Raw genomic sequence first — 23002 nt, 5'->3', positions numbered from 1 at the left:
ATGGACAATTTGTATGATGTAGGCCAAAAATGAGCTTCCCCTCTTTGAATGACCAGCAGCCGCCACTGATGGGCACTTTAAAGACTCTATTTGTTTAGTTCTAAAGAAACACGACAATGTATAAAAGGCTCCATTACCTTGTATCTCACGTTATGGCTCCGTAGTAGACGTTTTTGTAAAAATAGGCTAACGATTGTGTCATAACCAAGTGACTTACTGTCGCACAGTAGAGGAATTACCGTATAGTACAGGAGAAGCTCGCAGGCAGTTTGGACTTACGTTAGCTGTTTAGGTTTAATTACTAATGTTAACTAGCATGTTAGTTAGCAATAATTAGCCTGTGCCTATGTTATCTCCTTACATATACCTACACTCTCCATCTCTGTAAGATTGGGAATGATTGAGATTTCTCTTGGCACAGCTACCAGAAGACTTACAACTTTCAGACACGTTGCTCACGTCACATTTACGTTGTCTCTCTCAGTTGGAGGCTGCGCATTAAAGCAAGAGATCACCAGAAAAGTGCTTCTAATAGCCTTCACTGGCCTCTGTCCAGAGCAACGGGGTCTATTGGTCCATTTTATATATGTCAATGCCCAGGACCTGTAACTTTGTCACGCCCATGGGTGTATTAAGAGAACGGTCACGCCCCAACATTTACATAGGCTACACAACTGACCTGAGATCAGGTAGTCTTCTGAATCTAAGTTGGCGCAGATTGAGCTCTGTTCCATTCACTTCTGAGCAGCCGCAGTAGCTCAATACCGGCGCCAAAACTCGCGCACGTTTCTGGGTGACGGATGACAAATCGCCACTGCCCGTGACAGAGCTCAGGGCCTGCAGCGCCGCTGTTCTCCCACCTCTTCCTGCTAAACGGCCCGTGTGTGATTGATTGAGCGCGGTCAGCTTGTTACGCCGCAATCTCTTACTGCATGTTCCAGTTAATATAATGGATATGTGTGTTGAGTTATTTAAACAGAAGTTGCAGTATATTCAAAACAGTGCTGCTAGGATCCTGTTGAGGGTGCGCAAATATGACCACATCACCCCCATCCTTAAATCACTCCATTGGCTTCCTGTCTCACTCAGGGTTGAGTACAAGGTCTCCCTCCTTACCCACCAGTGCATTCATGGTGAAGCCCCCCTCTACCTCAAGGAACTCCTCATCCCACAGACCTCAACACGTACCCTCCGATCTGCCTCAGCATATTTTTTTAAACCTCCCAAGACAAAGCTTTGTACAATGGGAGATCGGGCTTTCTGCTCAGCTGCTCCCAGACTGTGGAATGCTCTCCCTGACCACCTGAGGACCCCACAGACTGTGGATGCTTTTAAACGTGGCCTTAAAACCCACCTTTTTAGGAGAGCTTTTGAGTGAACTTGTGTCCTTTTGCCTTTTATTTACTTCCTTTTCTTTTCATGCTCTCCATGTGTTTTTATAATTTTTAGCACTATCATGTAGCACTTTGAGATTTGCTTAAATATAAAGTGCATTACAAATTAAATGTATTATTATTATTAAACAAACGATCGGGGTATGGAGCCCAGCAGGCTGCCGCTTTCTCGTCAGACTGTGTAGAGCTCCTAAAGTCCGACACGTCTTATATCCATCTATATGTCCATATTTGAGTTTATATAGTTGATTTCTCGCAGAAAAAAGTCTCAGAAGTGAATTTGGTAACGAAACATTGCAGTGTCTGGGATATGAGATTCTGTCGCGTCTCTAATGTGTGTGTATGGGGATTCGCTCAACCAATCAGCGCACAGCTCATCTAAATATTCATGAGCATACCATATTTGGAAGAAAAGCTCTTGTTACAAATAGGGCCAAAACACAGGGATGTATAAGGGCCAATAAAACATCAGCCAGGCCATTTTCAGCCCAACCAATGTTACATACCCCATTAGGAGACCATAAGGAACAGTGTGAAATACCCTATATAATCATTCTATCACCCCTTTAATATGCAACTCCACTGTATAGCCTACTACTGACTTACAGTGTAGGCTACTTCTACATCAGAGGAAGACGTACTACTACATTTACTTAACAGAGAACATTGCAGATTCAGAATGTAATCACAAAATATCAGACAGTAATCGGACATTAGCGTCATGGACTCATTGGCAGTGCGCTACCCACCCGGCCCGTCATGAGCGCTAATAAGCACATATCTGTGTTCATCAACCACCAGAACCGGACCGTGTGTGCGTGTGTGTGTGTGTGCGCGCAGAGAGAGGGAGAGGGAGAGAGAGAGATGGTGTTGTTTTGTGTTGGATCGTTAACGAATTTAACATTTCAGCAGAGGTGTTCATTTCTTACTTACTCGTGCCCGTAGCAAGACACATGTCAAGTTTGAAATCCATTGGACAAACGGTTCAAGAGATATGTGCTTAACACCCACACACACCAACAGAAAGACGTTCCTGCAATTTATAGATAGATTTGTTAATAAGTGATTAATAACCCACTGTTATAGCAGATAACAGTAGTTATAACAGCTGTGACATTAATGTACCTTTTGGGGTTTATTTCAGAAAGTTCCTTCATATATCCAGCAATGTACAGCTTGTAAGCCTGTAATGCCTTAATACCAAGTAAAAAGTTAAACTGCAAAAATATGATATTCAAAATTTGACTGCTTTCTTTAATAACTACATAACACAATAATTACTTTTAGTACTTGAGTAGTACATTTTAAAATAAACTACTTGCAATACTTAAGTACAATTTTTTTTTAATGCTTTAGTACTTCCACTTAAGTGGGGTGCTTAAAGAGCACTTCAACTTCTACTCAAGTCACTTTTTTGATAGAGCACTTTTACTCAAGTATGAGTCTCTAGTACTTTATACACCTCTGGAAGTACTTCAGCGTCCTCAACGCCAGATCAGGCTATTGGGCCATAAAGTTGAGTACAAAGTCGTCCCTGCTAACAACATTCAACACCCCTTTTGGCAGGTACAGGTTCCTGAGGCTGCCATTCGGAATCAATTCAGCTCAAGATGAATTCCAAAGGCGCGGCGACGAGATGTATGAAGGCCTCCCAGGTGTAGCCACCATCGTCGACGACATCCTTGTTTTCAGCAAGACAAAGCTTGAACACGACAACAACCTCAGGGCCATGCTCAACCTCAGGGTATTGATATTGTGTGTGTTTGTGTAAGGCAATTTTCTCTTAAGAAAGGGGATGTAACATCCTGAATGTATGTCCCTAAAGGGACACCGTAGCCCCCGGGCAATATCCCTGTACTCTCACGAGAGTCGGTGGGTGATCGAAGATGGTGGAATAAACAACACGTTAGTAATGTCCGTTCCAGTTAATAATATAAGCTAGTTCAACCAGTGTGCAAACCAGTAAATATTACATCTATCACCACCTATGTTGGTGATAGACGGGCCAAATTAACCAATCAGATCAACGAAGTATATGACGTACTAACTAACCTGACTCCGTCAGATGGATTGCTTCGGATTTGCTCAGCAGTGCCTTTTTTTGCTCTTCTTTCAATGAAGGAATACTTTCTAATTTGGATAAAACTTGTGCGATAGCTACGCTCATCTCATCCGTGGAAGCCGCCATGTTGTTTAGACTGAACAGTCGCTTCTCGTTGCGTCACACCTAAACCCACCTCAAAACCAACGCTGATTGGTCGATCAATTTGGCGAACGGCTCCACATTTTCTCTATCTCAAGATGCCAAACTGATCTGCGAGTGGAAAACGAGCTCGCGAGGTCAGGACGGTATCTCAAGGCTACAACAATACCACATCATTCATAAATTACCCTTTAAAGCAAAATCACTGTATAGTAGCCTATATAAGGCACCACAAATGGGCACTAAGCCAAATTATTGTTCATTTTTGAAGGTTTTTTCAGGAATAAAATGTCTTAACATGTATCCAACATATTATCAGCAAATATAAATCCCCACTGATGATAGGCTTACTGGCCTATAGGTAAGGTAGTCACTAAGATAGCTATCCACAGTATAAACTAAGGATTCACTGTACCACATGTACATATGTGAAACATTTAAAGATGATTTATAAAATCATGCCCACAATTATTATTTTAATAGCTTTGTATTCAATGCACTTAAAAAGTATAAAGGGTTTAAGCTGCCCTACACTTTATTGTAGGCCCAGTTTAAAGCTGCTGTAGATAAGATTGTGAAGATCCAGGACTTTGCCAACAAATTTGAACATCGACAACTTCTCAGTCCCTCCCCCCTTTCTGCTGAAGTCCTAAGCCCCTCCCACACAATGGAGTTTGACAGAACTGCATGTCAGACAACATTTTCAATAACTAAAACACTAACACAATGTTAACCTTACTCACCAACATAACTCACCAACAGTAAAACGATGCTAACTAGCAGGCTACTGTTTCTTGAAACTGCCATTTCAGCATCATATCAGACCGACCACTGTGCAAACGTTACTATTATCCTCACCAACGTAGCTTTGTGGACTTTTGACTACTAATAACCAAGTGAAAGATAAATCATTCATGGTAAATATGTTACCTGTCGAAAAGAAATGTGGCTACATCTGCCTCGTTCTTCAGATCTTTAAAATCCCGGCGCTCACGCCACTTCTGAAAAGCCACTTCACCACCGGAGTTTTGGGAAACTTTTCTGCAGCTCGTGCGTGGGGGAAGGGGGAGGGGAGAACACTCTTATATGCGTGTGCGTGCCTGAGCAGTGATTGACAGGCAGATAGACACCCCCTGTGGCCCTGATTGGAGAAAATCAACCGGGAGCGGTGGAATTTTGACAATCGCACTACAGGCTGTACACCTACAGCCACCAGCCTACCTTTTATATTACATAATTCATGTAATACTACTGGATCATAGGGTCAGTTTCAGCAAATATGACAGAAAGTTACTTTTATAAGACTTACCTACTGCATCTTTAATATGCACCTTCATTTTATACAATATATGTAGTAGGGGCTCCCTGATCGATCTCTTTTTCAGTTAAGGGGTCCTTGGTTAAAAAAAACGTTGAAGACCCCTGCCTTAGGCTGCTGCAGTCTGTCTTGTAGGTGCATCCAATGTCATGTTCACATGAATTTTGCACATCGCTCAATTTGTTAACCCTTAGATGCATGAGTGATTGGAAGCTACACTCCATAAGTGAAAAAAACAAACCTATTATAACCAATGTGTTTTATAGAATAAAGGTATGCCATTTTCATAATTTAGTTTTAGAATAATGGTTTGTATTATTTTTTGGAATTGGTCCACATAACAATGATTTCACATTTCAAATATGTTTATTTATCACCTTTTTTTTAACAGATTTTGAACATCAATAGGATACTAGGCTACCTAACATGTTAGATGTCATTAGAAGCAAGCTAGAATCATAGCAAGAGTCTGTCTCTCCATGTTTATGCGCATCAAGCTACTCAGTTATGTCAACAACAATCAATACACATATCCGCTTATTAAGATGTGACGTTTCAATGTTCTGATAATGCGGTTACTGGGTCCAAGGTCCGAAACTACTGCGTTGAGACTCGTCTTTTCAACATGCCGCAGTGCTGTGTCCCTTGTTGTTTAAATAGATCGGAGTCCAGCTAACATTAAACTACAGAAACTAGGAATCCTGAAATACCTGAAAGAAAATCTAATCCTTTATTTATTTAACAATAAATACTGAAATAAATCCTGTTCAATTCAATTACAATTCCATAACTACATCCATTACATCAATGTACTTCAATTCAATACTACATCTATAACACAAATTCAATAACTACATTTATTACATCAATTCAATAACTATAGCACATCTGTTGCATCAATGGAATTCAAATGAAGTCCACCCTATTTGTCCCTGTTGTACTCTTGAGTTGACACTACACATTCTGGTCATCGCTGTCTTGGACTGACACATATTCTGGTGGGGTGTGCAGGATCTGGAGACCTATGTCCTCATTCTGGGACGAATCGCTGTGGAAAATGTCATCATCAGAGCTGCTGACGTTGATCTGAATATTTTCAAGAATCGCGGCATCCCTCCTAGCCAAAAAAAAGCACAACACGGCCATCAAGAGAAGGTGAGCATAATAGATTTGATTTAGATCCTCCACTCTGCTACTAGCCTCATAATCATTTGTATCAGATTGAAAATTCTGCAAATGTACGGGGTAAAAAACAACAACAAAAACACTGAGACCATGTAGATCTGTACCTTGTCATGTATTCCAGTTCTTGTGTTGACACTCTGTAAATGAGTGCTGCGCCGAAGCAGTTTACCAGGACGTTGATAGCAGTGTTGCAGGGGTCTCTGAAAGGCAGAAACAACATCAGACTCTGAAAGCAGAGGATATATGCTGCTTTACATTAATTAGGGCCCGAGCGCCGACAGCGGCAAAGGCCCTATTGGAACTGAAGGAATTATTATAATTTTTTTCCCGGCAAATGAATTGGCTTTTTGAGGGGCTTAACATATTCAAAAACTCACCAAAATTGGCCGTTGCATCAAGCCTGGTGAAGATTTATGTATTTTAAGGGTTTCGGGAATAGGCACGCAAAAATGGCTCGCTAGCGCCCCCTACAAAGTTAAACAAATTGAGCCCCTGCAGTGTGTTTAAAGTGATGGTTCGGAGTAATTTCACCCTAGGGTCCTTTGCACCATGACCTCGAGCCAAACACCCCCCCAGAAGCTTTTTTCACCTGGGTCTAACATTGGGAGAGTTAGCGTAGAGTAGCGTTAGCCGCTGAATAGCTTAGCGCAGAGGCTAATGGATCCGAAGTGTCTCTTAACATTACCCCACTAATAATGCCCGAAATGATACCAAAGGTCTACACTAGTATATATAGGTTATGCACTCATAAAACGATGGATTGTAAAGTTTGTAAGTACACCAGAGAAGTTTATGTAAATATTACTGCCTGCTGGCTTCTGCTCTCTGCTGTTGTTGTTGCTGCTGTAAGACGAGTGCTTAGGGACATCTACAAATTACAACACCGAAAAGAGATGCAACAAAAATATTTTTATTTTAACTTATTTTTTAAAGTAAGTGCTGTAGTATAACTAGCAGGAGACAAGTAATAATTGAGGTAAGTTTGGAGACATTACCTTATTTAATCATTAAATTAATAAATATTTTTGTTGCATCTCTTTTGTTCGTTTTAATTTGTAGATGTCCCTAAGCACTCTTACTGCCCGGTAGTAACAGCAGCAGCAGCAGCAGAGAGCAGAAGCCAGCAGGCAAGTGTTATTTACATACACTTCTGGTGTACCTACAAACTTTACAATCCGCGTTTTATGAGTCAAACCTATATATACTAGTATAGATTTGAGAATCTGCTTGTCATTTCGGCGTAATATGCAATCAGCGTATACATCTCCAATTTACCCCAGGTGAAAGAAGCTTCTGGGGGGGTGTTTGGCTCAAGGTCATGGTGCAAAGGACCCTAGGGTGAAATTACTCCGAACCATCACTTTAACATAGACTCACGAAACCTGGTACACATGAAGCATGTCAAGATGTACAAAATACGTCAACAGGAAGTCCGCCATTTTGATTTCAAAGTTCGAAATTAGTGCAATTTTGGCCATTTCCACATGTCGTACTTTAACGAACTCCTCCTAGAGATTTCATCCGATCAACTTCAAATTTGGTCTGTGCCATCTTAAGACGTTAATGATGAAAAGATATTAAAAGAAAAACTTTTCGTCATAGGGCAGGGCCGTGGCGGGGCAGCCAGTTTTGTGCGTTTCAACATCAAAACAGGAAGTGGGTGTAACTTGAGTGTACATTGTCCAACTGGCTCGGAACTTTTCAGGATTCATAAGACTCTAACTCTGAGGACATTTGCCCAAGGGGGTAAGCTTTGCTTCAGAACTCGAACCTCCTATGGCGCCATTTTGATGCTACAAAGCGGTCACCTCCCGTTAGCATCCCATTGGCGTCACTTTGACAGTGAATAACTTTACATCTGAAGCGTTTAAAGACTCTATTTGTCCATTGTTTATTTCTAAAGATACACGACAATATATAAAAGGCTCCATTACCTTGTACCTCACGTTATGGCTCCGTAGCAGACGGTTTTGTAAAAATAGGCTAATGATTGTGTCATAACCAAACGACTTACTGTCGCATAGTAGAGGAATTACCGTACAGTACAGGAGAAGCTCGCAGGCAGTTTGGACTTACATGAGCTGTTTAAGTTTAATTACTGATGTTAACTAGCATTTTAGTTAGCAATAATTAGCCTGTGCCTATGTTATCTCCTTACATATACCTACGCTCTCCGTCTCTGCAAGATTGGGAATGATTGAGATTTCTCTTGTAACGCTCAGCACTCACAGGAAAAGAGCTTCTAATATCCTTCACTGGTCTCCGTCCAGAGCAACGGGATCTGTTGATCCAGTTTATATATCAATATGTCAATGCATTTACCTGACAAAATTGACTCAAAGCCATAGCGTTCCCTAGTGGCAACAGGAAGTAGGCCCAAAACTATACGTGCTATACTTTAACAAACTCCTCCTAGAGATTTCATCTGATGGACTTCAAACTTGGTCTGTATCATCTCAACACCTTAAAGATGAAAAGTTATTAAAAGAAAAACTTTTCGTCAGACAGTGTGTGGGCGTGGTGTGGCGGCCATTTTGAGTGTTTAGTGATGAGCAAAGAAGTTGTTGTAACTTGAGTGTACGTTGTCGTATCTTTTCCCCAAATTTCTCACGATTGACAAGGGTCCAGGCCTGAGGACAAATACATGCCAAAATTGACTTTTGGTCATAGCGCCCCCCGCTGGCAACAGGAAATGCGCCTTATATGACAAACATCATCCGATTTACATGAAACTTATGTGTGGTATACATGTGATACTGAGCCGCCCCCTATACTTTAACCACGCCCACTTACTCAGGCCACGGGTCATACCATTTGAACCGTTTAAGGTAGACCCTTGTGTGAGGTGTCATTGAACTCAGCAGAGAGTTCCTTATTCATAGGTGATGGTTTGGCCTGCCCCCCTATTCTTAAACCACGCCCCATTTCATAACTGGTGACCTGTTTAAGGTAGAGTCTTATGTGAGGTATCAATGAACTCAGCAGTCTTCATTATTCATTGTTGATGGTTTGGCCTGCCCCCCTATGCTTAAGCCACGCCCCTTTCATAACTGGTGACCCGTTTTAAAGTAGAGTTTTGTGTGAGGTATCATAGAACTCAGCAGGGAGTTCCCTTTTCATTGGTGACGATTTGCGGTGACTGAGTGCCACGCAAATGCACGGTAGCAAGGAGTGGCGTCCGCCAGTAACCCCAACGCGCACAGAGGCGCGAGTGCCCGTCCATCGCTGCTTGCAGCTTTAATTCTGTTTGTTTCTTTCAACTCTTTGGACTTCTAAAATGTTGTGTAGCTGACTGGACAAACAGACAAAACATACTGTATGTGAGCTTGCTAACATATGACCATAAAGAAAAAAGAAGGTGATAAGAACAGGTTGACAAATCTGACACATGATCAAAATGCTGATTCATAATTTTTTCAAATGTGAAGATTTTAAATTACATTTCACAACAATTACACAATATAGTTTGAATTACAAAACATGCTAATAATGTCAGATTTAATGACCAAACATTAGTTACAATGGCAAACAAAGAAGCACCTATATTTACAAAGTATTGGCTATTGAAGGGACTCTACTGGAAATACTTAAGAGACACAGTGGGCTGGGACTGACTCCAAGCGGCTTTCACAGGCTGTTCCCCAATATGTGAAATATCTATTGCCGCTTTCCGACCGGAGGGATTTTTGCAGTTCCTAGAACATAAAATTCCTAGAACCCTTTTTTTCTCGTGTTCCGACTGGACCAATTTGGGGATTTTTAAGTTCCTCTGGCCGCAGTTCCTGTAACTCTTTCAGCTCCTACTTCAGGGCAGGGTCTTTTCGCCATTCCCTTTTCAGCATAGGGACCTAGGTCAACAAGGGTCGGGTTTCAGGTACATAGACAGACCAACAACGGGACAATTTTTGCCATCTTATTCAAAACTAAATTGACAATGTTTTAGGTGAGAAATTAACTGTTTAGATTTCGAATATAGGCAGTCTTGCGCAAATTGATGCCGAATTGACAAAGTTTTCGGAGTTGAGAAGCTCTATGAAGTGAGGTGACAGTCAGCAGGCGCCTGCCCCGGCCGCTAGCTCGTCGCTCGGCCAGTCATGCTCAGAGAACCCGCTGTAAGCTGGAGGTCTCTCAGACCGCTCTCGTAAATAAGAGGCTTTTATTTGCCGTTGACGATTCGTTTGTTTAAATATCACGGCACATGTCCATCATAAGATTAACGGGAACCTGTGATTAACTGTCTTTTCGGAGTTAAACTCCACAAGCATGCCCTGCGGGCTTGAGAACCTCGCTGGCCGGCCGTCACACACACACACACACACACGTCCACAGCGCAGCAGGCAGAGGCGAGGAAAGAGAGATACCCGTTTCTCTTCGGGAGACTTGTTTAAATTATGACAAATATGCTATATACATTAGATTTAGTATTTTGTTCATACTTTTTTTGGTGTATTTGTTTTCTGATTTTAACGCTATAAAGACTGTTGCCGTGCTTGCATTACTCCCTTATCCCTCCTATAGTCCCTATGGCCACTTGGCCAGTGCGAATGCAAATGGAAAAAACGGTTTTGGGGGAGAGTAGATCTGCTTAGAAGTGGACTTTTCCTATAACTACGTTCCTATAACTACTTGGTCGGAAAGCGGCTTATGTTTTTTCACGGCCACATGCATCTAAACAAAGAACAGAGTAGTAATCCATTTATTATGTTTTGTATCAATTTCTTAACTGGTGATTAAACTTACAGGAGCCATTCTACAACCACCAGAGTGGAGGCTTGCTTTGCAGGTAAACCAACCGCCGCCAACACAAAAAGAGTGGTCACTGCTCCTGTAGCTGGGAGCCCTGCTCCTGTGCTGGCCACTGCTGCCGTCACACTGCAGATCAAACACAGATACTGTACTCATTAAACTGTACCATGTCTTTTTAGTAAGTCACTCCCTTTTTCAAAGGCCTCGTATGTATACTTTTAACCAATATTAATAAAAGCCTTAGCTATGATGACGATGCTATAATTTCCTTAAGAAAAGAGAGTGGCTTACGCAATGGTAAGTAAGTGGGCAAAGTCCAGTTGAATTTTGTTGAGTTGGGCAATGAAAACTGCTGCGACCACTTCATAAATGGTAGATCCGTTCATGTTGAGGCTGGTCCCAATGGGCAGTATGAAACGAAGGATTCTTTTGTCGATCTTTAGTCGCTCCTCACAACATCTGAAAATGACTTGACTTGTGGCAGAGCTTGAAGAAACACAATGCATCCTCTGTTAGTGCACTACTCATGTAAAAATAGTTCAAATGTAAATCTTCTATTATAGGATGATAATTTTGCATTGTTTGGAATGATCAAAAAGGTGGTGCAGAGTAACACCACTTTAGGAACAAATTAGACCATATCTTTTACTTTAAGTAGACCTATTTTACTTAAGTCACAAAGCGGAAAAACAACTTTACATTTAATGAATGTATGATGTTGAGTGTTTTTGTTACGGTGTAAAAATAACATTTTGGACTGCCAATGGAAAATGTAACAAATATCAAGCAACACAGGTGTCACTAAAACAATTGATTGATTCTTGAATTCATCACTTGTCCTGAAGAATTCATAGTGTAGAAAGTACTTGCCGACGTCTGTGGCCGAAATGAAAAGTATTGATGCGTCTGCGTCTGCGGCATATACCAGGCGACCAATGTCAATGTCCGTTCTAGATGGATATTGAATTCAACCATACCCATTTTCTGAACAAGCGCACTTAATCAATAGTTTTGTTTGAAGGAAAAAGCAAATATTGCTGGACTCGGTTGAGAACAACAAGAATATTTGGCAAGATACAATATTTTGCAAGACCAATGGCCAAGTCCGAGACAAGTCTGAGTGCAAATACCAACGAGTCCAAGACAAGTCTGAGACAATAGAAAAACAGAGTCTCGGACTCGAGTACTACAACACTGGATACTACTGTGTTACATCATCTTACCTGGACGAGGTGACCAGTGCAGTCATTAAGGCAGGAAAAACCCCCCTGATAACAGCAAAGGGGTTATGTCTCGTAAAGACGAAATACATCAGTGGTAAAACTATTGCTCCATGGATTAAAAGTCTGAAACACAAAATGAGTGCACAATCAGTACTGATATATTAAATACTAACAATAGCAAGAGTTTGCATTCACAATGCAGCAGCTAGGAAGGAGACATGAATGAGAAAGAAAAAAAGAAATGACACAAAACAGAAAGTTGGATTCATAAGCAGCAAAATGCGCCCTCACTTCATTAAACCCATGGGTTTCACTGTTACAGTCTTATTTGGTCCTAGACCAGTAGCTCTTTGTTGCTAATGTTAGCTAATGTTAGCAAACTTTAGCTAGATATTGCTCACCTTTCTTTCATATCATCTCGCTGGGTTTCTGTTATCTACATCCCTCGCGGGGTCAAGCGCAGTCATTTATTATTTCTGTATAGAACAATCATTTTGACACTGAGTCTTGTGCTTCTCTGTGGAAATGTGCATGACCACTGTTTTGTTTTGAGTAGGCCTACCTGTTCACATTTAAATATGGTATTTGGAATGGTTTTCAAAGAAAGTGATAAATAATCACATGTACATTTACTGTATGTTTGGCATAAATGGTGCGGATTCTTCTTTTTTTCCTACACATTTATTTTATACAATTTCTACGACTTTCATAGGCTTTTAGGTCAGTCAAGTGGTTTCAGATTTCACTCATTAAGGCTAGATATCCGTTACCCTCCTCTTTCTTTGTGTTGGCATTTTAAACTCTGGTGGATTTGTGAGGACTATGGTTAACTGCTCCTCAGATCTCTGCAGGGTAAATCCAGACAGCTAGCTAGACTATCTGTCCAATCTGAGTTTTCTGTTGCACGACTAAAACTCCTGTGTGGACTAGCCAGACCCTCCTACGCAGCGCTGTGGAGGAAGGTCTGGCAATGCGGGACTAGTCAAGTGACTACTTGACTGACCTAATGACTCTTTTACGCTTTTAGTGAGTTAAATTAACATGCCTGTTTTATATATCATTTAATGCAAATTGAACAACTGCTGCTGTGGCCCAAAGTAACAATTTTGGGGTAATGCTAATGCTATGACACAGTGTAAAAGTAGCAAAAATAGGGAAAACTGATAAAGTCAACATAATCCATTATAGGGCAATAGCCTAGCAAGTAAACTTTGCTAGCATTAGCTAACATCAATAAAAATAGGAGCTTATGTTGGTCCAGTTTTATATATATATATATTGTTGGTGTGTTATTTTAGTGCTAAAACAGTAAAGATGAACATACCCAATCATAACCGTTAAAACAAACTGTCCCAGCTTGAAGATAGTTTCCCAGTTGTAAATCTCCACAACATTGCTTGCAATCATGAACAGCACTCCTACTGGCAAGTAGCTGGAAAGAAAAAAATGAAAGCTGTCTGAATACCATTCATATATTAGTTTAAAACAGCTATGTTTCTCTCATTTCCAAAAAATGGAAACATCAAAATTATAATGAAAAAAAACATTGGGGCGACAAAACTTGAAAATTGATCTGAAACTCCTTTAGAACACAAATGAACAGACATGAGAGTGAAAGACGCTGCTATGTTTTAACAGATTTTCTTTAATGTACTGTATCACTAAATGTTTTCAGTGTGGAGAAAGACAATAAAATGTTGTTTGACCTTACCACAAAATCAAGTTGATCAAACATTTTGTTGCCTCGTTGATGACAGTAACGACCTCGACAAGGATTTCCCCCTTTTCTCCCATCTTGTTGAGGATCACGCCAAAAACCAAAGACCAGACAATCAGACCCAATGTGTTGACTCCGTTAACATAGTGGCCCCCCACTTCTGTCGCATTCTGTAACAAGACCAGAAACTCATTAAGAAAAATGGTCTCAGAGCAACTTCATGTATAAAAGATAATCACTGCAAATGTAAATAGTGACAAGGGGAAAATATTTACCGTCATCATGCTACTATTGTTATTACTATCATAGTCTTCAACTTCAAAGTCCGTCCTATCAGTCTTGAACTATGAAAAAAGAAAATTAGTATTCACATCAGAAGTATTACATGGAAAGAGAGGAAATGAGGCATAGGCCTTAATAAAAAGCATACCCGTTGGAAGCAGGCCCGAATCAGGTTGTGTGGGACCATGTTCCTATAAACAATAAATAAAAGTCTATCACTATCGGTAGACTTGGAAATGTCAACAAACCACTCAAGAATTGCAGCTTTATTAAGGCATAATTACACATTAGCTGGATGTTTGCGTAGAACACCTGAAATACCAAATTATGTCTGCTTAAGCATAACATGTGGATGTGAATTATCTTGTTAGATGTTCCAGCACTTTCTGAAATTGCTTGACTCAGCTAAAGACCTTGCTGAACTGATACACAGAGAAACCAGAAATGATGTCAGAGTATACTCTTTCTTCTTACCTTATAAGATCCATCAGGACATCGACAGTGGAGAAAGCCTGATCTTCTACTTCTTCTTCTTCTTGTTTTTTAACAGCATATTCAACTCCTGGCTTGCTCAACACTACCAGTGTTATCCCTATGGCACATAATCCATGGTTGAGCATGAGAAGCACTGTATCTGCTATAGTTCTTTCATACAGTACACAGGAGGCTGGTTCATAGAGGCAGAGGAGGTTGCTCCTCTTCTTTTTTTGAGAGGCAGGAGGGAGATCAAAATATAAAAAAAGAGTAATTTGTTAAATTTTCGGTAATTGTTGGCCAAAATCTTAGTTTATGGCTTTTGCGTTTGTGTTATAGCTTTTGTGTTTGTTTTGTAGCTTTTGCATTTGTGTTGTAGATTTTGTGTTTGTGTTGTGGCTTTTGTGTTGAACCGTCTTGGCCACCGTACCACGCAGAGCTTTCGCCTTAGCCTACGAGGTGACCTGAAGTTTATACTTGTGCGTTGGTGTGTGCATCAATCTCTTTAAGAGAATAGAAGGGCCGGCTTGTGTGCATGGGGGGTGACGGTGAACGAGTGCCGACTCTCGAGGCATAGTGTCTCAGTTATCTATTTATACCATGGTCTGGATGAATACTCGATTCTGATTGGCTGCGAGGTGTCCATTGTCAGGTATTAATGGACGACGGCGAGGCGTGAACCGTCCGGCGTGAACCGTCCGACGCGATTTAATGTAGCGCATTAATTTAGAACAGTCAGTTTCACCGAACTCCTTTAGTAGGTGTCCTATATCACTTTTTAATGGACACCCTGCAGCCAATCAGAATCGAGTATTCACCCAGACCATGGTATAAGTAAGAGTTAATGCCCGACGAGGTGTCCATTGTCAGGTATTAATGGACGACGGCGAGGCGTGAAACGTCCGGCGTGAACCGTCCGACGCGATTTAATGTAGCGCATTCATTTAGAACAGTCAGTTTCACCGAACTCCTTTAGTAGGTGTCCTATATCACTTTTTAATGGACACCCTGCAGCCAATCAGAATCGAGTATTCACCCAGACCATGGTATAAGTAAGAGTTAATGCCCGACGAGGTGTCCATTGTCAGGTATTCATGGACGACGGCGAGGCGTGAACCGTCCGACGCGGCCTGACTGTTTACTGTTCTATATGAATGCGCTACATTAAATCAAAAAGGAAATATGGATTTATTATTTCCAAATCGTCCTCTGAACACCACAGGATGGCGCTAAAACACACAGGCTGCAAGAAGTAAGTTCTACTGGCCCTCTGGACTGACTCAGTTTCACAGCGAATAACGTTATCTCACATCCCGTTCACTGTTCAGGTCGCTGCTTCAGGCTGCGCCGCTGCAGCCGACAGTAACGTTACACATCGCGGATCAAATTCTTCGTAAAAGTCGTTATATTGTTTTGGGGACAATGACATGGCTGGATAGCTAGCTTGTCTTGTTGTTCAACATACTGTCAAATTATTTTTACTGATTGCCAACTGTACACAATGTTATTGACTTTGGATCTTGCTAGCATAGCGTTAGCTTTCTGGCTCGTAGCTAAACTGAAGGGTTCTATCAGCTGAGCGGACTATATAAATATCTCCGGTTGCTATGGGAGGCAAGTCGTATCTAAGGTTCTTCCTAATTCCTGGTGGAGAGAACAACGTTTGCATTGCATAAGAACCTGATGGATGGGAATGATTGTTCCAGGTATTAGTCAAACCGTCAGGCGTAACCAGGGAAACGGAGTTATTGTTTGGATAAACTTTAGATTTCGATTGTAAAACTAATTAAAATATGAACTAATGTTTTAAAAATGTTATTTGGCAAGTGACCATGGTATAAGCGGGTTAATGCCCTTCGAGGTTTCCATTGTCAGGTATTAATGGACGATGGCGAGGCGTGAATCGTCCGACACCTCGTCGGGCATTAACCCTTACATAAATCAGTCTTAAGTTAGAGCGAGAATGTCAGGTGTGTTAAGTGAGTGACGGCCGTGAATATGTGGAGCAGTGTGAGGGGAAAGCGAGAGGGAAAAAAAAATAGTGAAGACGATGTAAAGTGAGTTAATAGTAAACCCTTGTGTTGTCCTCCCGGGTCAAAACTGAAAATCAACACTTTTTTTCACATTTTTTGGACACATTCTTCGATGCTTTTTTCAACATTTTTGACGTTTTTTTTTTCAAATGTTCTTGTCGCTTTTTAAAACATTTCCTTGTTTGATGCTTTTTTCAAAGCTTTATTCTGCTGTTTTCGAGGCTTTCGATGCCTTTAGTCGTTTTTTTTTGTGTGTTTTTGGCGCTTTTGTCACTTTTATGTCAACCTTCTTTGATGTTTTAAAAAAGATTCTGCTGCATTGAACCATCCATGTTATTTTTAAACTTTTTTTGGGGCTCTCGTTTGTTGCAGAAAACACATCTTGTGGCTCACTCTCCTGTAACTAATACTTCATCTTTGTTATTGGTTCATGAAGTTTGATAACGTCACTGCCCACCCCCTACCTGAGCAGCAGTGTAATTAGCCACAAAGTGAAAACACCTGTGAGGGTTTGGTAGTCCCCCTGCAGCTTTTTGTAACCACAAATTAACTCAACGTTACTTGGGTTATGTGATAATAGACCTTGCTCACAGAAGACATTTTGACTAATCAAAAATAAGTGCAACGAATAATAATAATAATAATTAACTCATAGTAGATTTCACTTTGTCATTGTCCAAGTTTTGACTCTATTGTATATTGTGCATGCTGGCTCGCTGCTATGACAAACTGTCTGCTGGGAGAAAGGTTAAATATGCATAAAACATGGAAAAGAACACATTCTTGAAGATGATCATGCAAGAAATTAGTAAATGTGTTACCTGGTTGAAAAAAAACTGCAATTACAATGGTGGCAAAGGCTAGTGAGTGAATTTTAAATGCTCAAGTTAAAAAAGAAGGAAACATTAAAATGCCATAGGTGTTCATCATTAAAAAGGGCATATTTCCTAATAAAACCAATGACCAATATTTCTCTTACCTACAGTCGCAGCTATCAGAGTAGTGCACAAAATGTATGCTGTAGAACGTAGAATGATTTTCCTGGAAGAGTGAACGCTTAGACCAGAAACACCTAGGAAAAACAACAACAACATGAGCTACAATCTGCAGACTACAGTATGGCGGGTCAAGGTAATAAAGTAGTCTTACATAAGGGCAGTTAATGGAGAGTGAGGGGAACACAGTTACATCTCAGTAATAACAAGTGACTTCAGGTGGGTTGTTTGAGACCTCTGTGAGAAGACATACAGTATGTCATTGCTAAATTGTGAGACATTGGTGTCAGACGTGTAAAATACTGTGTTCTTCAGAGACTTACTGCCTGTTTGAAATGGAAACCTTGGCTTTAGTAAATGCATATATAGTAATAACATACAGTATCTAACGATCGGCTTGTCATCCTAATGAGCCTCCTGTCAGCCAGCTGGTCTTTACTGAGTGTATACATACATAGCACATACTGTGGTGCAGTTACATATCAGTAGCAGTCAACCAGCTGTCAAACACGTTGTCATACACATAAAGGAAGCCAGCACAGCATATCCTGTGTGTACAACAGCCACAGCTTATAGAAGTGTCGTATAAAAGTACAAAGTTTCACCATAGACTGTAACAATTATTTCCATGGTAAAAAAAAGTGGACGTAGCACTTGCACATTGGTTTGTGGACTGCTGTTTTGAAGCCTTGAGTTTGAATCTTAATAAACTAGATGGCTATAGATGGGGGGGATGCAGTGGATCCCCCCAACAAAAAAAAAAATGAAATGAAGAATCCCCCTAAAAGTGATCAATGCTATACCATAGACCATATATTAAATATAAGTATTTTTTAGTAAAGTGCTGTAACATGAACAGTCTACAGTGTGATTGAACAATAAAATCCGAGCAGCAGTTGCTGGTTGTTTTTACGGTAACCGCTACAGAGCTCCGGGACGCCGACTACATAGCACTACCAGCGGCAGTTGTTTACCCGCCAATAGGTGACTGCGAGCCGGCTACAGAGGCCGTGGTAGTGGACTTAAGCCAGAAAAAGTGAGCATTATGCCACGATGATAGTGTAGTTTAGGCAGTGTACTTTTTAGGATAGATAGATAGATAGATAGATAGATAGATAGATAGATAGATAGATAGATAGATAGATCCCTTTACTTTATTAATTCCACTGTTACAGCAATCTTTGGCAAACGAGGGAAAGAGGAAAAGATAATGTTAATACTTTTGATGCAATTGACAATACTTGTTGACAATAGCTTAAATAAATGAGAGGAGTTTGTATCAGTCTAGTAATCCATTAGGGTAGCTTGAGGCTTCGGGGGATGAGGTGGAGCCTCAAGCTTCCCCTTGAAAACATACACCTTTCATCCTGAGATGTGTCAACTTAAAATGGACATGCTCTTCTGTAATGACAGGTAACATGGTAAAAGCACTATTTACAGCATCTAACAACAACATATGCAGGAGTTGTAGCTGCAGGTCTAAGAAGAGGATCAGAAGATCAGATGATAAAGTCACTATTCACCAAAGATTCACCAGAACCTCATTTTTCTGGACGCTCCAGTTACTCTAGATAATCTACAGAGCAAACAGTAGACAGTTTTCATGGGAACCACTTTCTAACAAAGAAATAGTCCCTGCTAAGGAATAGAATGTGTCATAACAGGTGTCTGTGTGCCAATTAAGGACAAGAAGAAGAGGAAGACCACAAGTCAGTGTTGTCAGGTCTCGAAACATAAAAGAAGGCTTTGCAAATGTTTTACATTATTCATGATTGTTAGACAAGACTATGTAAATGTGTTTGCTAGTTTTAGTTTAATGTCAGTTTTTCAGAAAGATATAGTTTTAGTTTTTTTTTCTTCCAATACACTCAATACAAGTGTTGCTGCTGCAGCCTTACTTGCTCTGGTATAACCAGTAGCTGTGGAAGTGACATTAATAATCAGTTTGTTGACTTGACTTGATGATTCTTGAAGATTCAAGAATAAATCTTGAATCGTCTATACTTGCTACCTTTTAGCATTTACCATTATCCTGTAATTGTGACTTGTGGCCACAGTGGCTCCATGGTGTTCATCAAAAGTTACAAAGACTCACCTGAAGGTTGAACGCTCTATATCGGTTTAATAAGTTTAAACTTGTCAAACCACCAGTATGTTCTCTTTAAATGCTGTGTGTACAACATGTATAACCAAATGTAACAGTTAACAGTGTGAGCATTACTCTTGCGGCTTACCCATTATTATATTTGTAATAATGCGAGGAGCGGCAACCACCTTAAGCATCCGCATGAGCATTTCTCCTGGAAAGCCGATGTGGAGCTGGTCGAGTGCGTCCCTGTCGGCATAGACATTGAGAGTCAAGCCCAGGGCTACACCTATGAGACAATAAGAAGTCTAAATAGAGGTAAAACAAAGCCCAAACCTTTTCACAAAAAGGGATTTTCTTTTCAGTCAACCATAAATTATAGGTGGAAATCCATAAAGCACATCAAGTTGTTAAGCAAATACACATTGTCCAATAAAACCCTATGTCGGATTTAGGCTAAAATGTGGCTGTATTGTTTTTTTGCGTATCCCTATGTGCTTTAAACACATTTAGACTGATTGGTCATTTTTAAGATAAAATTCTAAACACCTAATAGAGTGTGCATTGCTGTCAGCTGGATTCTGAGCAGATATTTACTGTAGGTGCTATTCTCATTTTATGCATCTGATAAATCTTTATTGATTCAATAAAAAAAACAATGATCAAAGTTGAATTGCTACAATGGCAACTAGCAACATTTTGAGCAAATATATACATGATGTGGGCTATCTGTGCCATGCTTGCTTTTTAAATCCAAATTCATAATTACTTGTAAGCAAATAAATAATTCTAATCCTCCCATTCACCTTAGAAAGGACACTAGCGAGAGCTACAGACCTACAACCACCACTAGCCTACTGATAATGCCCCCTGTTTTATCTTTTATAACAGGAACCAACAGCACTGAGTTTATAACGTTACAGTCAGGCAGAATGCATTTACTAGAAAGTCAGATTTAAAGTGTGTTTAACCTGCTGAGACCAGATTAAAATGTGTCTGTAGGCCTATGTCCCAACATTTAAGACCATTTTTGGTAACAGTTGCTATCAAACTCAAGGATGCGCATATGTGATTAAATATGAAGAAAACGCCAGGGCACAACTTCTGATGGATCACAGAAGTTGGTGTACGTTGGTGTACCGTTCAAACAAAGATCAAATCACTACAAGAGTGTATGGCTGCAGCCTGGAGCCTCCTGTCTCATGCCCTCCCACCTGGTGCCATCCCCGAGCTTCTACTTTTCAGAATAAAAGCTTGTGGGGCGCCCGGATAGTACAGTTGGTGGAGTAGGCGCCCATATATGGAGGTTTACTCCTCGACCTGCAGCCCTTTGCTGAATGTCATTCCCCCTATCTCTCCCCTTTTATTTCTTCAGCTGTCCTGTCATTAAAGGCCTAAAAATGCCCAAAAAATAATCTTAAAAAAATAAATAAAAATAAAAGCCTGCATCTGGTCTGCTATGTCTTCGTACTTTGGTCACTAATGAGAATGAAAGGATGCCGTGGTTTCCCTGGCAACATATTAATGTAACTGACTTGTGATTTTTTTTTTCAGTGTAATTTAAACCTTCAATTAAGATTTAGTTTTTTTAAGATTTTTTTTACGCCTTTAATTGATAGGACAGCTAGGGGAGAAAGGGGAGAGAGAGGGGGAAGACATGCAGGAAATCATCACAGGTCGGACTCAAACCCTGGACCTCTGCGTCAAGACATAAACCTCTCAGTATATGTGCGCCTGCACTACCCACTGAACCAACCTGGCCACCTTCAATTAAGATTTAATTCCACTTTCACTCACTTGAAATATTTTTGCCAGTACAGTCGTCGTATAAAAGCCAAATAGGTTACATACAATACACAATACAATGTCTGAGAGCAAAAACCAACAAAAAACACATAAAACATAAAATATTCATACATATAGAGAACCTATACAAACAAGAATACACAAAAAGTTTTGTAGATTTAGAAAAGTAATTAAATGAGAAAACATTTTATAACAGGATACACACTCACACTATAATGTGTACATTAATTTCACAACAATATTAACTAAAGGATAAATAACCGATATCGTGTTAAGGCGGCTCATCAAATACATTCTTACAACAGTCTATAAATGTGTTTCTTTTTTTATGATTTATCAAATAAAGTGATTTAAGAAGTGACTTAAATTCAACAAAAAAAGACAGATGCACAAGTTAGGTCTAATCATGAGGTCTAATGACGTAGTAAGCTTTAGTCAGGCTGACGTTAACTAGCTATACGTTATATATTTCTTTCCAACTAACGTTAGTTAACTTAAAGTTGTAGTCATCACTTACCCAGGACAACAGCTGCTTGAAATGTATTCTGCAGAAGGTAAGCCCATGCTTTTTTTATGAAACCCCTGCAGCGTGTGCTGCCAGCATGGGTTTCCTCCTCAGTAATGTCGTTATCCATTTTCAGTTAGCTAGTAAGCAAACTGACATTAGCTATCTAATATTGATGACTGAAATATATTAACCAGTATATCAACAGTTTAGACAGCTTAGTACTCTGTCTTTGTTTTGCTCTTTTGTTTTGATTTAACCGATTCTGAAGATAGAACTCTGACAAATATCATGACAATCACAAACTCCGAAAGTAAACAGGTCACACTCCCTTGTCTATCTATCTATCTATCTATCTATCTATCTATCTATCTATCTATCTATCTATCTATCTATCTATTGATTGAACAAGATTTGTTTCAGCTCTACATGTTATAACTGTCATAATTAATTAAATCATTAATTAGAGTGCTTAAGAAGAACCATTTAAATTGCTATATTTCATACTTCACTTTGTCACCTACTGGATTTGCATTTTAGTGGTTTTATGAAATATGTACAGGATGCAAAACTGATTTGAATGCAGTTACTCCACTCAGTGTTTCCCCACAGAATTAGATTCTATTTGTGGTGGAAGGGTGCATGCGCGGAAAGAGGTGCAGACTTCTTATATTAATTGAATTGCAAATATTTTTATACAAAAGTCTGCAGGTAACAATTCAAAATTTTAAATGTAATGGTATAATGCAGTAAAGGGAAGGGGGCTTTCGCATCTGACTGCACTTAACAACAAAGTCAGGTTCATTTGATCAGTATGAACAGGGCACAACCGTATCTTTTTCCCAAGGAGCATGTTTTTTTGCTCCTCAGTTGAAAAATGTAGGAGTGACTTACATAAAGTAACTCCTATTACTGTTGTAGCTCATTTGTACAATAATACAATAGAATAGAATACAAACCATTATGAAGTGTAATGGTTTCTATTTTGAAATATTGATGAATAAATTGTCCGTGCTGTAGAGTAACAGACTGCCC

At 40.0% G+C, this 23002-nt stretch overlaps 1 protein-coding gene and 1 long non-coding RNA gene across 2 annotated transcripts; one reads left to right on the top strand and one right to left on the bottom strand.

Annotated features, from left to right (window-relative positions):
• Nucleotides 1–2963: 2963 nt before the first annotated feature.
• LOC120569079 lies at nucleotides 2964–10911 on the top strand. The gene is made up of 3 exons (XR_005640835.1): nucleotides 2964–3138; nucleotides 5927–6070; nucleotides 10843–10911. It is a non-coding gene; the product is annotated as an uncharacterized LOC120569079 (long non-coding RNA).
• On the bottom strand, nucleotides 5314–22097 carry LOC120569013 (excitatory amino acid transporter 3-like). The gene is made up of 13 exons (XM_039816818.1): nucleotides 21980–22097; nucleotides 19805–19945; nucleotides 17555–17647; nucleotides 14543–14660; nucleotides 14217–14259; nucleotides 14062–14130; nucleotides 13781–13956; nucleotides 13394–13501; nucleotides 12070–12192; nucleotides 11138–11332; nucleotides 10841–10972; nucleotides 6205–6300; nucleotides 5314–6032 (listed from the first exon to the last, which is right to left on the bottom strand). The coding sequence occupies exons 1-13, from the start codon at nucleotides 22095–22097 to the stop codon at nucleotides 5870–5872; spliced, it is 1575 nt and encodes a 524-aa protein (XP_039672752.1). The 3' UTR covers nucleotides 5314–5869.
• Between the last annotated feature and the right edge of the window lie 905 nt (nucleotides 22098–23002).

Source organism: Perca fluviatilis, chromosome 1 (assembly GCF_010015445.1).
Source record: "Perca fluviatilis chromosome 1, GENO_Pfluv_1.0, whole genome shotgun sequence".
In the NCBI taxonomy this organism is placed as follows: Eukaryota; Metazoa; Chordata; class Actinopteri; order Perciformes; family Percidae; genus Perca; species Perca fluviatilis.
The sequence above is the reverse complement of the archived record's forward strand: the minus strand, read 5'-3'. Positions and strand labels throughout refer to the sequence as shown.

Coding starts and splice junctions, on each gene's coding strand:
- LOC120569013 (XM_039816818.1), bottom strand. CDS start 22,097: ATGGATAACGACATTACTGAGGAGGAAACCCATGCTGGCAGCACACGC. Junction 14,260..14,542: donor GTCCTGATGGATCTTATAAG/GTAAGAAGAAAG, acceptor TATTGTTTATAG/GAACATGGTCCCACACAACC. Junction 13,502..13,780: donor TTGATCAACTTGATTTTGTG/GTAAGGTCAAAC, acceptor TTTTCTTTCCAG/CTACTTGCCAGTAGGAGTGC.